This window comes from Cottoperca gobio, chromosome 13 (assembly GCF_900634415.1).
Source record: "Cottoperca gobio chromosome 13, fCotGob3.1, whole genome shotgun sequence".
NCBI lineage: Eukaryota > Metazoa > Chordata > Actinopteri > Perciformes > Bovichtidae > Cottoperca > Cottoperca gobio.
In genome coordinates this window covers 3,705,934-3,717,169 of record NC_041367.1, presented here as the reverse complement: position 1 = coordinate 3,717,169, position 11,236 = coordinate 3,705,934, and the positions used below count along the sequence as shown (strand labels likewise).

The window sequence follows — 11,236 nt, the reverse complement described above, 5'->3', positions numbered from 1 at the left end:
TAATACATCATACCACTGAAGACAAGAGTCTTATTGTGTGCTTTCTAGAAGTGGAAAAAACTCGTGCGTAGCTCTGTCAACGAAAGCGTCACAAGGGTTAAAATACACCACCTGTACCTTTGTGGGATTTGAAGTCTCTTTTGGTGGCCATGACAATGGCGGCGCATGAGGAAGTGTTACCGAAAGAACTACAACTAGCCTCTTGCGCGATACCAACTGACAGTTCACGACACCGCCCACCCCGGCTCTCGGCTACAGCTTTGTCATGCAGAAAACTTCCTGAATAAGACACACACCATAACAAGAGGGGACATTTGATCAAACAACCGAAACACCTGTCTGTAGTTATATATCGTCTATATTTCCGCGTTTTAATCCCACGACATTTAGCTAGCGATATAGCTCGTGCTGTTAGCTAGCGACGGAGTTGATCACCTGTTCTAATCTAAACTGCTAATCTCATGTTAGCGTGTTAACGCTACCTGTAGGTCTTGTTTGCTTTTCTTTTTTTTTTAACATTATCGAGCTCCTTGACATCGCTACGGTTCTTCTCCTCTCTTCATTAGCGAGACATCTCAACCCAGGTGAGTGTTGTGCCCTCCCCACCAGCGACATGTTTCCAGTTAACTGTTCGTTAAAGTGACAAACTAGTTGGGGTACGTGCAGTAGTTGGGTTAGGTGTGTTTAACGTTACCTGCGACCACAACTATGGTGTCTAGAAACACAGTGGAGCCATGTTTATTCTGTTAGCTCTCTAGGATTATGAAAGACAAATACTGTAACGAATCACAGGAGAAGTAACATCTGGAGAACATGATTATTTATTTAAACCGCATTTGTTCAGTTAGATTCTTTATATGATCAATGTGGTCTTACATGAACATAGTATTATTATTATTATTATTATTATTATTATTATTATTATTATTATTATTATCATTGTTAATGTTATTATTATTATTAATATTATTATTATTGTTAATGTTATTATTATTATTATTATTATGAATGTTATTATTATTAATGTTATTATTAATATTATTAATATTATTGTTATTATTAATATTATTATTGTTATTATTATTATTATTATTAATGTTTTTATTAATGTTTTATTAATGTTATTATTATTATTATTATTATTATTATTATTATTATTATTATTAATAATAATGTTATAGAAACACAGTCTTCCTGAGATGCATATTACTCATTTACTTGTTTTGTTATTTGGGGACATACTATCTAAACTGAAGGTTTGAGCACATAGGTGTTTATAAAAAAGAACTAAAATCTGAATCAGAAAACTTTATTGAATGAAGTACAGTGATGTAACATATTGAACACTTTTAAGAACATAATTATTAGCAGCAACATGTAACTTGAAGTATCAAAAACTATGCCAAATAGCACCATCAGAGTGTTATATTTATCATGTATTATTAGAATTTACTGATGTCTAAGTCCAAATAAAAAGTAAATATCTTCACACCATCACCAACTTTACAGTGCATTACACAATTTTGCTGACTTGGGCTTCCTTATCATGTAATTTCATTTAAAAAAAATCAGTTTTATCAGTGATGCCACGATAAACAAATGCTAAAATTGAAGTTATAATTGAGATGAAACAGAAAATCATAGGTAACGTTAAGGATTCATGTGTTACACTGACCTACTATATACTCAGAAGTCTGCTGTTGCTCAACCGATGGCGGACACAACACATAAAGAATTGTCTACATAGCATTTAAGGACACCTTGCTGCTGTGATGTACAGGTGTACTCCAGGACCCTGTGACATCACTGTTGGGCGTGGTAACCATGTCCGTCACCATGTCTCACAACTGTTGCTCCTCTCATACACCGTAGTCAGCTGTTGATCATAAAACACTGCCACACTTGACCTGTTTATAACCTAATGTTCGTGTAATAGTATGAATCAAGGGTCACAATGAAACAACTTAGAAACTTAAGAGCCCTCTTAGTTCCAGTTAGGACTTTCACCGTCAGGTCTTCACGTTGTAACTTGCTGGATTCTTGAAAACATGAGGCACACGCATGAAGACAAACTTAGTATGTACGTGAGTTTCCCTGCCCTACGATCACTGATCTGTTGTATGATGAGTAGAATGAAGAATGTCTCATTATATGCTGTGAGAGTGTTGCACAACAAACACCGGCTGAGAACTGGTCCCTTGAGATGTCACATGGAAACAGCCCAATGAATGAGGATATCGTAGATCTCTTTCTCTTACTTTAACTTATGGGACTCACTGCTTCCTCATGACAAGATTGAGGTATAAAAACACTGAATATGTATGCCAAGGTTCTATATATATCACAGTGATATTTTTATTGCAGCAATAATACTGGATAGGGTGTTCCTTATTCAGGAATGACTCATGCCAGTTTTGTCACCATTGCACCCAGTGGAACAGTAAAGCACACACGCCACGGCAATGTGGCTGTTATGTGATGATCATGTCAGTGACTGAAAGGCATTCTGGGAAGTGGCACACATTAGATTTTATGACATAATGGGAAATAATAAAACGGGTGCATTGTTGGACTTATTATAAAAAAAGGATTTTATTAATATATTCTATCTTTGACAAAGCACATCGTTCTGTCCCCGTTTTTCAATGCAAGAACATTTAAATACACTTAATGGAAGTGGTTTAAATTATTCCTGATTGTAATAATGTAAACAAAGATGGACGACATGAGCGCTCCCATGAAGTGAAACTAAAACATCTTGATCGCCCCCTGGTGGCCGGCTGCAGTATAGCTCATTAATTCCTCCTCTTCCATTTTAGCGGAATTACAAATATATATTTTTTTTACCAAAGATTGTTTCTGTCTTTTAGGTAGTTATTATCACGTTAATGTATGTTGAAGTGTTAATTTTCTAATAATAAATGTGGTTTTAATTCATTATTTGATGCTTATAAAAAGGGGGTGAGACGCCATGATTGACAGCTCTTCTGAGCGAAGTAGTCGCGGAGCAATTGTACGATAGAGATGTAACTTTAACTTTCCATAACAGTCACACGTCTGTTTTTAATAGAAGTTGTGTTCATTTGATTTTAAATGTATTTCTAGCGGTGTTGTGGTTAGATGTTGTGTCTTTGTAGCCAAACAGCTACCGGGGAGCTAATGTAGCAGCTAGGTGGCTCACGCTAACAATCTGTAGCCGTGCTCGGCTCTTGATTGGCTCTAACGGTGTGGGGGCGGGACCTCGCTCCTGCAGCTCCATCCCTCCGACAACTAATCTGCAGACTCTCAAAATCTCAAGATGGCAGCTCCCATATCTGGGATATTTTGTCTTCACTTGGACACGTCATCCATTTATTTGTAACCATGCTGCAATCTTTTGTTAACTTTTTATTTTATCCCCTACTCTGTCATTGTCATCCACGGCCATCTGTCTCTTCCTGAAACTTTCATTCTTCTCCTTCAGGTTGTTGTTTGCTGTCGGCCTCCGTATATGATTGAGTGAGGTGAAGCTGGCATCAGTGGACAACCACGCACACAAAGGGCCACTGATTGGTCAACGATGATCATGGAAGACATGAAGAATGAAGCCGACTCTGCCTCAGTAGTTTCTATGGCTGTCTACACTGTTATGTATCCCGTCTTTAGCCAGGTAAAGAATGCAGAGTATAAAAGATGAGACCTGTTCAGTAAATATTCAGCTTGTATAGAGGAGGCTGTAACGTGTGCTTATTGAGAATGAGCAATTCTATCATGGACGGTCCCGAGAGGATGAATCTTAATGACTCTGATCGTCCTCTAACTTGCCATTTAGCACCACTATGGGGTTGGCTTTTATGGTTCCTACAGAAATATTATATTTAAATATTTAATTTGACACCACTTTGTACTGAAAACAATTTAAAAGTTGCATCTTTTAGCGTACAGACACGCTCGCATATACTTAAAGGTCAGGACTATGTGTTGGTACAGCACCGGAGTATTGTGTTGGAAAATTACACTATACATTTGGGAACTTTGAATTTATTTATTTTGAGGGGCCCTGGCGGCCGATGAGTTTGTGGTGCTGACCGTGTAATGGCAGCGCCGCTTCCCATTTCTCTCCCGCCTCAATGTCTCGTCTGTCCACGCTCCGATATAGACATAAAATGCCAAATGAAAAAGTTTAAACTGCAGTTTCCACAAACTGTATCCCAAGGCCTTACGTTAGCTCATCTCACATCTCTGCAGCTTCTTTATTATCTCTTAGCGAAACTTAATAACTTACTTTAAACCCACACATGTGAGTGCGACGGACAAGATGTGTAGTTGCAAGCAGCGACGAGCTCCGTAACACCAGAGCGTCGGCCCAGAGGAATGGAAGCCATGATTGATAAACGTGTCGTTCTGCACCGCGATGCTGCCGGCCTTTCAACACTTGTGGTGTGCGAGACGTTTTCATTAGAGAACAGGTGATCTGAGGATCATTTGTAAAGACATTTTATTATTTTGGGCTGTATAATTCATCCTTCTGTGGCTTTAAATGGAGATCAGGTAGTTTGAGGTTCAAAGCAAATCAGGTTGACGGTAATTGTGAGAGATTTCTTTTAACTCTCTTTTATGTTGTTCTTTTATCCGATTCCTTTTTTATATTTCCCTCTCTGTTCAGTGTGTTGTGTGATTATTTCTCTTCTCCTTAAAAGTTTGGTGATTGCACAAGTCTAGATAAAGTAGTACACAGTGTAGACTTGAAGTTTGAAGTCGTGACGAGCTCTGCAACACCAGAATATCAGCCCGGAGGGACGGAATACACTTCAATTCTACAGATGGACGGACTCAACACAGCTTTTCACAACACAATAACACAGTGTCCTCCTTTTGATATTGCAGGATGACTGGCTTGTATGTGCTTTCTGCAGAACAACATTTCAGGGCAGAAGAGAGGCCATGATAAGAGCAAAGCTGTGTGTGTGTGTGTGTGTGTGTTATGGCTTGTGCTACCGGCTTATGTTTGTGTTTTTGTGTATTACAACTTGCAGCTGGAGAAAGTCAACTTATCAGCAGCGCAGACCTTGAGAGCAGCTATTATAAAGGTAAAGAAAAGAAGCTTTATTTTGTGAGTTTGTTTGGGATGAACTGCAATCATCTTTCTTGTAATAACTGTGCACATACCCTTTAACTTTTTAAATACAATAAGGCTTTCTGTTGATTTGTAGAAGTGATGCGTTTAATGCCACAGAGGACCAGGGCCGACTGTGATCACTGTCACTGCAGCTGTGTGTTTGTGTTTTTCAAGGCGGAGAAGGAGAGCCCAGGTCTGACCCAGGACATTATTATGAAAATACTGGAGAAGAAGAACATAAAAATCGACTATAATGAGTCTCTACTCCGCATGGCTGCGGACGATGTGGAAGGTAGGATGCTTGGTGAATGGTGCATGTGGAGAGAGGGTGCAATACGAGGTGTCACACAGGACGACTGTACCAGAGAAGAGCAGTAATAAGAATAATAATAAGAGATGCATATTAAACTGGGCAACATTAACGTTGTGCCAGGACATGAACAACGCTGTATTGCTTAAGGACACTTCAGCAAACAGAATGATTAGCAACCTACAGGAGCTCCGTCTGTGTTACTTCCTGCACATATTGCATTTGCACAATTATCCACTGGGGGGAGCTGTTTCTCCACAAATCAACTGCTCTCCCCGATCTCAAATGTTCCATCGTTTCTGTCTGTAATTGAATTCCTTGTGCCGTGTACAGTGATTGATGGTAGTAATGAATTCACACACACACACACACACACACACACACTTTGGATGAATTGTAAATGTACCTCCTGCATGGCACATTCCAGGTTCTGCCTTAATCCTACCTTCAGTTAACAAACTAAACACTTTAAAGTGTGTGTGTGTGTGTGTGTGCACGATACACACGATCGTGTATTATATTTTATACATTTGCACTGTAGACCACCATTATTAATTGCTTGGTTTCAGTGTCCCCTGCAGCTATCTGAAGGTGTCCATCACTGTATGTATGTGATCTGTATTTTTTTTCTTCCTCTTGATGTTTGCAGAGTTCATGATTGACAGGCGAGAGCCAGAGTTTCACGAGCTGAACGAGAGGGCCCGAGCTCTGAAACACATCCTCAGCACCATACCAGATGAGATCAATGACAGAGTAGGCTTCCTGCAGACCATCAAGTAAGACAGTTCAGTGTGTCCGCGTGAGAGTGTATGTGCAATGTACACGATGTGCAATTCTGTTTCTGTCTCACTTCTTGTATTAATTGTAGATATTGCCAGAAGATGTCTCAAGAGGGATTCTTTTTGTTTTATAGTAAAGTGTTTGGTGCAAAGACCAAGAATGTGATGCAGTGTGTGTCTTTGTGATGAAGACCCTGATTGCATAAAAGCACAGATGAAACATGAGAATACAAAGTCGAAGGAAAGACACGAGTGAGCATCAATAGATGCTCTGTGCAGCGTAATGGGGCAAAGACGATTTGAACATCTTTTAATAGTTCCTGGGGAGTTTTGAGCTCAGTCTATCAAAAACAAACACGCACACTCCACACACACTTGGGGTCAGTGCTTATGTTGCTAGCTAGAGCTAACATCTGTACATGAAGAGTCCAGTAGTCCTATTCATGCAGTTAATGCACGCTGGAGATTCACTTCATGCGCGCTGGAGATTCACTTCATGTGCTGGAGATTCACTTCATGCGCGCTGGAGATTCACTTCATGCGCTGGAGATTCACTTCATGCACGCTGGAGATTCACTTCATGCGCTGGAGATTCACTTCATGTGCTGGAGATTCACTTCATGCGCGCTGGAGATTCACTTCATGCGCGCTGGAGATTCACTTCATGTGCTGGAGATTCACTTCATGCGCGCTGGAGATTCACTTCATGCGCTGGAGATTCACTTCATGCACGCTGGAGATTCACTTCATGCGCGCTGGAGATTCACTTCATGCGCGCTGGAGAGTCACTTCATGCGCGCTGGAGATTCACTTTATGCGCGCTGGAGATTCACTTCATGCGCGCTGGAGATTCACTTCATGCGCGCTGGAGAGTCACTTCATGCGCGCTGGAGATTCACTTTATGCGCGCTGGAGATTCACTTTATGCGCGCTGGAGATTCACTTCATGCGCGCTGGAGAGTCACTTCATGCGCGCTGGAGATTCACTTCATGCGCGCTGGAGATTCACTTCATGCGCGCTGGAGATTCACTTCATGCGCGCTGGAGATTCACTTCATGCACGCTGGAGATTCGCTAAATGCGCGCTGGAGATTCACTTCATGCACGCTGGAGATTCGCTAAATGCGCGCTGGAGATTCACTTCATGCGCGCTGGAGATTCACTTCATGCGCTGGAGATTCACTTCATGCACGCTGGAGATTCACTTCATGCGCGCTGGAGATTCACTTCATGCGCGCTGGAGATTCACTTCATGCGCGCTGGAGATTCACTTCATGCGCGCTGGAGATTCACTTCATGCACGCTGGAGATTCACTTCATGCACGCTGGAGATTCGCTAAATGCGCGTTGGAGATTCACTTTATGCGCGCTGGAGATTCACTTCATGCGCGCTGGAGATTCACTTCATGCAAGCTGGAGATTCACTTCATGCACGCTGGAGATTCACTTCATGCACGCTGGAGATTCGCTAAATGCGCGTTGGAGATTCACTTTATGCGCGCTGGAGATTCACTTCATGCACGCTGGAGATTCACTTCATGCAAGCTGGAGATTCACTTCATGCACGCTGGAGATTCACTTCATGCGCGCTGGAGATTCACTTCATGCACGCTGGAGATTCACTTCATGCACGCTGGAGATTCACTTCATGCACGCAGGAGATTCACTTCATGCACGCTGGAGATTCGCTAAATGCGCGCTGGAGATTCACTTCATGCACGCTGGAGATTCGCTAAATGCGCGCTGGAGATTCACTTCATGCGCGCTGGAGATTCACTTCATGCGCTGGAGATTCACTTCATGCACGCTGGAGATTCACTTCATGCGCGCTGGAGATTCACTTCATGCGCGCTGGAGATTCACTTCATGCGCGCTGGAGATTCACTTCATGCACGCTGGAGATTCACTTCATGCACGCTGGATGCACGCTGGAGATTCACTTCATGCACGCTGGAGATTCACTTCATGCGCGCTGGAGATTCACTTCATGCGCGCTGGAGATTCACTTCATGCACGCTGGAGATTCACTTCATGCACGCTGGAGATTCACTTCATGCACGCTGGAGATTCACTTCATGCACGCTGGAGATTCACTCATGCACGCTGGAGATTCACTTCATGCACGCAGGAGATTCACTTCATGCGCGCTGGAGATTCACTTCATGCGCGCTGGAGATTCACTTCATGCACGCTGGAGATTCGCTAAATGCACCATAAGAGCTCCGGTCCACGAGCTGAAATGTGCAACGGTGGAAACAACACAATAATACTATTTAATACAAAATACTGTAAACACTTAGTAGCTTTCAACCCCTTCACACAGTCTTCATCAGCCAATAGAAATGTCTACAGTGTTGTCACATGACCTCATTAAAATATACAACAAAAACATACATAGATGCTGACGTTAATATTAGACATTACTTTGTATGTTATGGAATAGGGACTGTAAGGCATGCCAGTTTATATCCCTGTCCAACACACACACACACACACACACACACACACACACACACACACACACACACACACACACACACACACACACACACACACACACACACACACACACACACACGCACACACGCACACACACACTCACACACTAAAGGAAAGTGAAAGACGTTTCATTTTCTTGGCCCACTTTGCTATTATTTTTGATCGAATTCAATACTCTTAGTGAGTCACTGCTTAAGTTACTTACCCAGCGGAGAGCTTAGAAATGAAGTCGATTCAAAAGGAATGCTGAAAAATGAAAGTTATGAAACTGCAGATTTCAAGTGCATTCGAGGGGAGAAAAAGTTGAAGGGTAAAGCGTGTGAAGAAAAGGATGAAGGAGCTGCAGTTCAGGGTACCACTGCTTCACTAAAACGTCTCTTGTAACGTGCACTTGTTTGTTTGTGTCGTCCGCAGAGACATCGCCAGCGCCATCAAGGAGCTGCTGGACACGGTTAATACTGTCTTCAGGAAATATCACCATCAGAATAGACGGGTAGGTAGATGCATGAAAAAGACTAAATGCATTTACTCAAACGTAGTTAGTGTGAAATGAGTGGAGCTGAAAGGCTGTGTTTGTTGGTTAGGCACTGGAACAGCAGAAGAAAGAGTTTGTGAAATACTCCAAGAGCTTCAGCGTGACGCTCAAAACCTACTTCAGAGATGGAAAGTATGAAACTGCTTCTCTGTTTCTGTCTGTTTCTCTTCTCACTCACTCGTTCACACGCACACACATGGCCACCAGCACTTTTAATAGCATAAACACTCACACACACTCACACACACACACACGGTGTCACCGCCATGTAAATGGTTGTCGTTTGATCACAGGCCCGCTTCTATCAAATCCACCATTGCTGAATAATTCCCTTGACCCATTTCCTGTGGATTCACGCTGGCTTGTACCCGCTGAAGCTTGACATTCTCCATTTCAGCCAGATCAAAGTGTTTCCTGCATCAATCCTAATATTGTTGCCATGGTAATCATTTGGCTGTGTGATTGACACGTGTGTGTGTGTGTGTCCTTGTGTCCCTGTCACGGTTGTTTCCAGAGTGATGAACGTGTTCGTCAGCGCCAACCGGCTCACCCACCAAACCAACATGATACTGCAGGCCTTCAAGACTGTGGTGTAGCAGTCCGAGAAGACACACACACACACACACACACACACACACACACACTTTCATTAGAGAACAGGTGATATGAGGCTTTGTAATTTGTAAAGAGGCAGACATTTTATTATTTTGGGCTGTATAATTTATAATTCTGTGCTTTGAGGGGAGATCAGGTAGTTTGAGGTTCAAAGCAGATCAGGTTGACAGTAATTGTCGGGGATTTTTAACTCTCTTTTATGTTGTTCTTTTATCAGATTCTTAAGTCGATATCTCTTTGTTCCTTTATATATTTCCCTCTCTGTTCAGTGCTGAGCAGTTCTGAAGAAGTTTAGGAAAAATGTGATTTGTTTCCCATGTCCTTAAAAGTTTGGTGATTTGCACAAGTCTTAAAAAAAAGTAGCGTTCAGTTTTCAAACACATTCCCACATCTTTGCACTTTTACTCTTATTTTATCGTCATTCTTCTTGTGTTTATTGTAAAACATAATCTTGATCTATACGGTGGTATCATGTACTAATATCCTGCCACTATCAGCTTACATCACATTCAAATAATTAAACCTGAAAGAAAGCTGCACCCAGAGTGCACTGCTTCACCCAGAGTGCACTGCTTCACCCACCCAGAGTGCACTGCTTCAGCCCACACCCAGAGTGCACTGCGTCACCCACACCCAGAGTGCACTGCGTCACCACACCAGAGTGCACTGCTTCACCCACACCCAGAGTGCACTGCTTCACCCACACCCAGAGTGCACTGCGTCACCCAGAGTGCACTGCGTCACCCACTGCGTCACCCAGAGTGCACTGCGTCACCCAGAGTGCACTGCTTCATAAACACAACCTGTCTTTTACTTCAGTTACAGAATTATTTGTCTACATTTACTGTCTGCTACCTTTTTATGATAGACGATCAGAGATGTTGAGATAATGACCTCAGCGAAAGCTTGTTTGGGGCGAGTATCTGTACCGGGGGGGGGGGTGTGTGTGTGTGTGTGTGGACCCTGTCAGTATTTGTGCTGCATGTCAGCGCTTTATTTTTGAAACAATATCTAGTTGTGACATGAGGCGTGAGCTGTGGGATGTTTCCCTCTCTGATTGTTTCATTTAAAGTTATTAACTGCTTCGCAAGAAAAAAGAAAATGTTTTTATTTGCTTTGGTTTCATCCTGTAATTGTTTTATATAAAGTGAAACTCTTTGATCCTTACGTCTCATTGTCGTTTCTTACATAACCGAAGATGGCCTGGATGCCGCACCGACTCCAGCAAAGCTTTCACGGTGTTTGTTCAGAGCAGCGAGGGCACAGCTGCACAACCTGGTGCTCACAAACACGTCGGCTTGTCCAGTCCGCATTCAGAAGCAGCCGAAGGTCATTACAACACAGCAGAAGTTACAACCAGAAGTTACAGAACTTCAGTAATGATTCTCAGACTGACGCTA

General features: G+C 42.4%; 1 protein-coding gene across 2 annotated transcripts; it reads left to right on the top strand.

The window, feature by feature from the left end:
- Nucleotides 1-133: 133 nt before the first annotated feature.
- pdcd10a (programmed cell death 10a) lies at nucleotides 134-10,999 on the top strand. 2 transcript variants are annotated; one of them, XM_029446078.1, is made up of 8 exons: nucleotides 134-584; nucleotides 3,464-3,649; nucleotides 5,016-5,069; nucleotides 5,273-5,390; nucleotides 6,058-6,184; nucleotides 9,101-9,179; nucleotides 9,271-9,353; nucleotides 9,736-9,817. In XM_029446078.1, exons 2-8 carry the CDS (start codon nucleotides 3,560-3,562, stop codon nucleotides 9,815-9,817), a joined length of 633 nt encoding a protein of 210 aa, XP_029301938.1. In that variant the 5' UTR covers nucleotides 134-584; nucleotides 3,464-3,559. The 2 variants fall into 2 exon arrangements, with proteins under 2 accessions (XP_029301938.1, XP_029301939.1); XM_029446079.1 differs by lacking the exon at nucleotides 134-584 and having other exon boundaries at nucleotides 3,560-3,649; nucleotides 9,736-10,999.
- The last annotated feature ends 237 nt before the right edge of the window (nucleotides 11,000-11,236 follow it).

Excerpts from the sequence above, each read along its gene's own strand:
- pdcd10a (XM_029446079.1), top strand. The coding sequence starts at position 3,560 with ATGATCATGGAAGACATGAAGAATGAAGCCGACTCTGCCTCAGTAGTT. Across the intron at positions 5,070-5,272 it reads TGAGAGCAGCTATTATAAAG|GCGGAGAAGGAGAGCCCAGG; the intron begins GTAAAGAAAAGA and ends GTGTTTTTCAAG. Across the intron at positions 5,391-6,057 it reads GGCTGCGGACGATGTGGAAG|AGTTCATGATTGACAGGCGA; the intron begins GTAGGATGCTTG and ends TGATGTTTGCAG.